The 3,348-nt window shown below is 29.7% G+C and overlaps 1 protein-coding gene across 1 annotated transcript; it reads left to right on the top strand.

The window, feature by feature from the left end:
• The first annotated feature begins 347 nt into the window (after window positions 1–347).
• Window positions 348–1,346, top strand: LOC133324540 (farnesyl pyrophosphate synthase-like). Its single transcript, XM_061533380.1, has 3 exons — window positions 348–630; window positions 887–1,105; window positions 1,165–1,346. Exons 1-3 carry the CDS (start codon window positions 348–350, stop codon window positions 1,344–1,346), a joined length of 684 nt encoding a protein of 227 aa, XP_061389364.1.
• Window positions 1,347–3,348: the final 2,002 nt, after the last annotated feature.

Raw genomic sequence — 3,348 nt, 5'->3', positions numbered from 1 at the left:
GCGTGGATTTTTAAAAGTTGATTTTTTCCAAGGACCATGAGGCGTGGATTTTTAAAAGTTGATTTTTTCCAAGGACCATGAGGCGTGGATTTTTAAAAGTTGATTTTTTCCAAGGACCATGAGGCGTGGATTTTTAAAAGTAGATTTTCAAGGATTACTGTTATTTAATCCTTTCAGAAATTCTGGAAGATTTACAAGATATTGTTCATGACTATGGACAGCACGAAACATTCCTGTGGCTTAAAAGGGTAAAGTGATTTTGATACAATTTTATCCACTATTTTGTTTTTATTAAAATTATAAAAGCAATAATTTAGGCTTTGGAATATAATTTCCAAAATGCAAATATGAAAATTGCCCAGCTCTCAATTCGTACCTACGAAGAACTAGTTAAGTCGCAAAACTTTAAATCTCCCAACCTGAAACATGCCTACATTTTGGCATGGTGTGCTGAAATTTTTAATATTGCCATCTTAATATTTGACGATGTCCTCGATAATGGTGAAATGAGGAGGGGTATTCGCTCTTGGCATCGCCTGGAGTCTATTGGTCTCAACGCAATAAATGATGCCTTTATAATGGAACAAATGATATATGCTTTGCTTAAGAAACATTTCTCTCATCTGGAATGTTATACCAGCATATCGTGGAATTATTTCGTGAAGTTTCATTGCGTTCGGCATGTGGTAAACATATGGATGTTATGTATTCGAATAAATCTGTGACAGAATTCGATCGGGTGAATTACAATAAAATGGCTATAAATAAGGGATCGTATTATAATTTTTATTTGCCATTTGCTTTGGCAATGTATTTGGCTGGGTAAGTACTAAATCATGTGAATTTTAATTATTTGTATTTATATCGAAACTCATTAGTCTTTCAGATCCCAAAATCCTCCAACAAAGCATGGACATCTTCTCGGAAATTGGTTTATATTTCCAAATACAAAATGATTTTCTAGATTGTTTTGGCAATATTCAGAATAGTGGTAAAATTGGTACTGACATTGAAGATAAGAAATTTTCTTGGCTGGTCGTTACTTGCCTGGAACTGGCAAATGAGGAACAGAAAGAAATTTTAGTGGAGTGTTATGGTTCTAAAGGTAATAACAAAATTGGGATTTAAATTTTATTGTTTTATCAGAAATCGTTTTTCTTTTAGATCCCCATAAAGTCGAAAAAGTGAAAGGCTTGTACAAAGCCCTAGATTTGCCAAGCATTTATTATACCTATGAGAAAAAGTCTTACGACAGGACTAAAGCTCTTATAAATAACTTATCGAATGGAGTGCCACAAGAAATATTTTTAGATATTTTAAATAAAATTTATCAATGCGTTTTCTAAAGACTCAATTACAAACCTCAACAATTTTTTTCAATGGGTACCAGTGCCTTAGGTCTATATTTAAGTGTTTTAAAAATCAGTGTTCATTGACTATGAGGCATAGATTTTTAAAAGAATATTTTTCAAAGGACTTTAAGGAGTAGATTTTTAAAAGATTATTTTTCTCGAAGGACTATCAGTGCGTAGATTTTTAAAAGAATATTTTTTTCGAAGGACTATCAGCCCGTAGATTTTTAAAATATTTTTTTTAAGGTTTTTAATATCTTTTTCAATGACCATGAGGCGTAGGTTTTTAAAATAATATTTTTTAAAGGACTAGACGTAGACGTATGAGGCGTAGATTTTTTAAAGAATATTTTTTTAAAGGACTAGACGTAGACGTATGAGGCGTAGATTTTTAAAAGAATATTTTTTTGAAGGACTGGACGTATGAGGCGTAGATTTTTAAAAGAATATTTTTTTGAAGGACTAGACGTATGAGGCTTAGATTTTTAAAAGAATCTTTTTTTGAAGGACTAGACGTATGAGGCATAGATTTTTAAAAGAATATTTTTTTGAAGGACTAGACGTATGAGGCGTTGATTTTTAAAAGAATATTTTTTTGAAGGACTAGACGTAGATTTATAAAAGAATATTTTTTTGAAGGACTAGACGTATGAGGCGTAGATTTATAAAAGAATATTTTTTTGAAGGACTAGACGTATGAGGCGTAGATTTATAAAAGAATATTTTTTTCGAAGGAGGCGTAGTACTTTAACAGAATATTTTTTTTTGAAGGAGGCGTAGTACTTTAACAGAATATTTTTTTCGAAGGAGGCGTAGTACTTTAACAGAATATTTTTTTTGAAGGAGGCGTAGTACTTTAACAGAATATTTTTTTCGAAGGAGGCGTAGTACTTTAACAGAATATTTTTTTCGAAGGAGGCGTAGTACTTAAACAGAATATTTTTTTTTTTCATAGGACTATGATGCGTAGATCTTTAAATGAATCTTTTTGAAGGACTATCAAAGTGTAGATCTTTAAAAGAATATTTTTTCTAAAGGCGTAGATTTTTTAAAGAATATTTTTTCGAAGGACTATGAGCCGTAGATTTTTAAAACAATATATTTTTCGAAGGACTGTGAGGAGTTGATTAAAAAAAAAATAATATTATTATTGAAGGACTATGAGGCGTACATTTAAAAAATAGTTTTTTCGAAGGACTATGAGGCGTAAAACAATATTTTTTCGAAGGAATATGAGGGGTAGATTTTTTTCGAAGGACTTTTAAAATATTTTTTTTCGAAGGACTATCCGAAAGGAATATGTTTTCAATGACGTTGAGCCGTAGGTTCTGAAATATATATTTTTAAGGACAATGAGCCGTAGGTTCTGAAAAGTATATTTTTAAGGACAATGAGGCGTAGGTTTTGAAAAAAGACGTTCCAGCCTAGATTTTGGAAAGATTTTTTTCAAGAACTATCAAGCGTATATTTTTTTTGAAAAATGTTTATTTATGAACTATGCAGATCACATTTTTTAAGCATTATGAAGCATTGATTTCTTTAAGATATTTTGTCAAGGACTATCAGACTTAGATTTTTAAAATAATATTTTTTTCAGGGACAATCTAGCGGAGATATTTTAGGAATATTTTTTTAAAAAATATCAAGCATCGATTGCTTCAAAAATACTTATTTTCAGTACCTACAACGTAATTTTATTAAGAATTCTTTTTCAAGGACTATCAGGCACAGATAGGCTTAAATTTTTTATTAGAAGATATTAAATTTAAAAACATCTTCACATATTATCAAGTGCAGACTTTTTAAATAACACTTTTTTCATAGACTATTATTAATTTTTTTTTTAAAGATCATTTTAAGGTACATAGTCCATAGTCCTTAAAAAATATTGTTTTAAATTTTAACGCAGTTTTTTGCATAGTTTTGAAAATCTTAGATTTTTATAGAATATATTTTTTTCAAACACTACAGAATATTTTTGTTAAAAGAACTATCT

The sequence above is a fragment of the Musca vetustissima genome, unplaced genomic scaffold (genome assembly GCF_032173495.1).
Source record: "Musca vetustissima isolate MV318-11 ecotype Yass unplaced genomic scaffold, APGP_CSIRO_Mvet_v1 utg4171, whole genome shotgun sequence".
Lineage (NCBI taxonomy): Eukaryota > Metazoa > Arthropoda > Insecta > Diptera > Muscidae > Musca > Musca vetustissima.
The sequence above is the reverse complement of the archived record's forward strand: the minus strand, read 5'-3'. Positions and strand labels throughout refer to the sequence as shown.

Excerpts from the sequence above, each read along its gene's own strand:
- LOC133324540 (XM_061533380.1), top strand. The coding sequence starts at position 348 with ATGAAAATTGCCCAGCTCTCAATTCGTACCTACGAAGAACTAGTTAAG. Across the intron at positions 631-886 it reads ACATTTCTCTCATCTGGAAT|ATCCCAAAATCCTCCAACAA; the intron begins GTTATACCAGCA and ends TTAGTCTTTCAG. Across the intron at positions 1,106-1,164 it reads GGAGTGTTATGGTTCTAAAG|ATCCCCATAAAGTCGAAAAA; the intron begins GTAATAACAAAA and ends TTTTTCTTTTAG.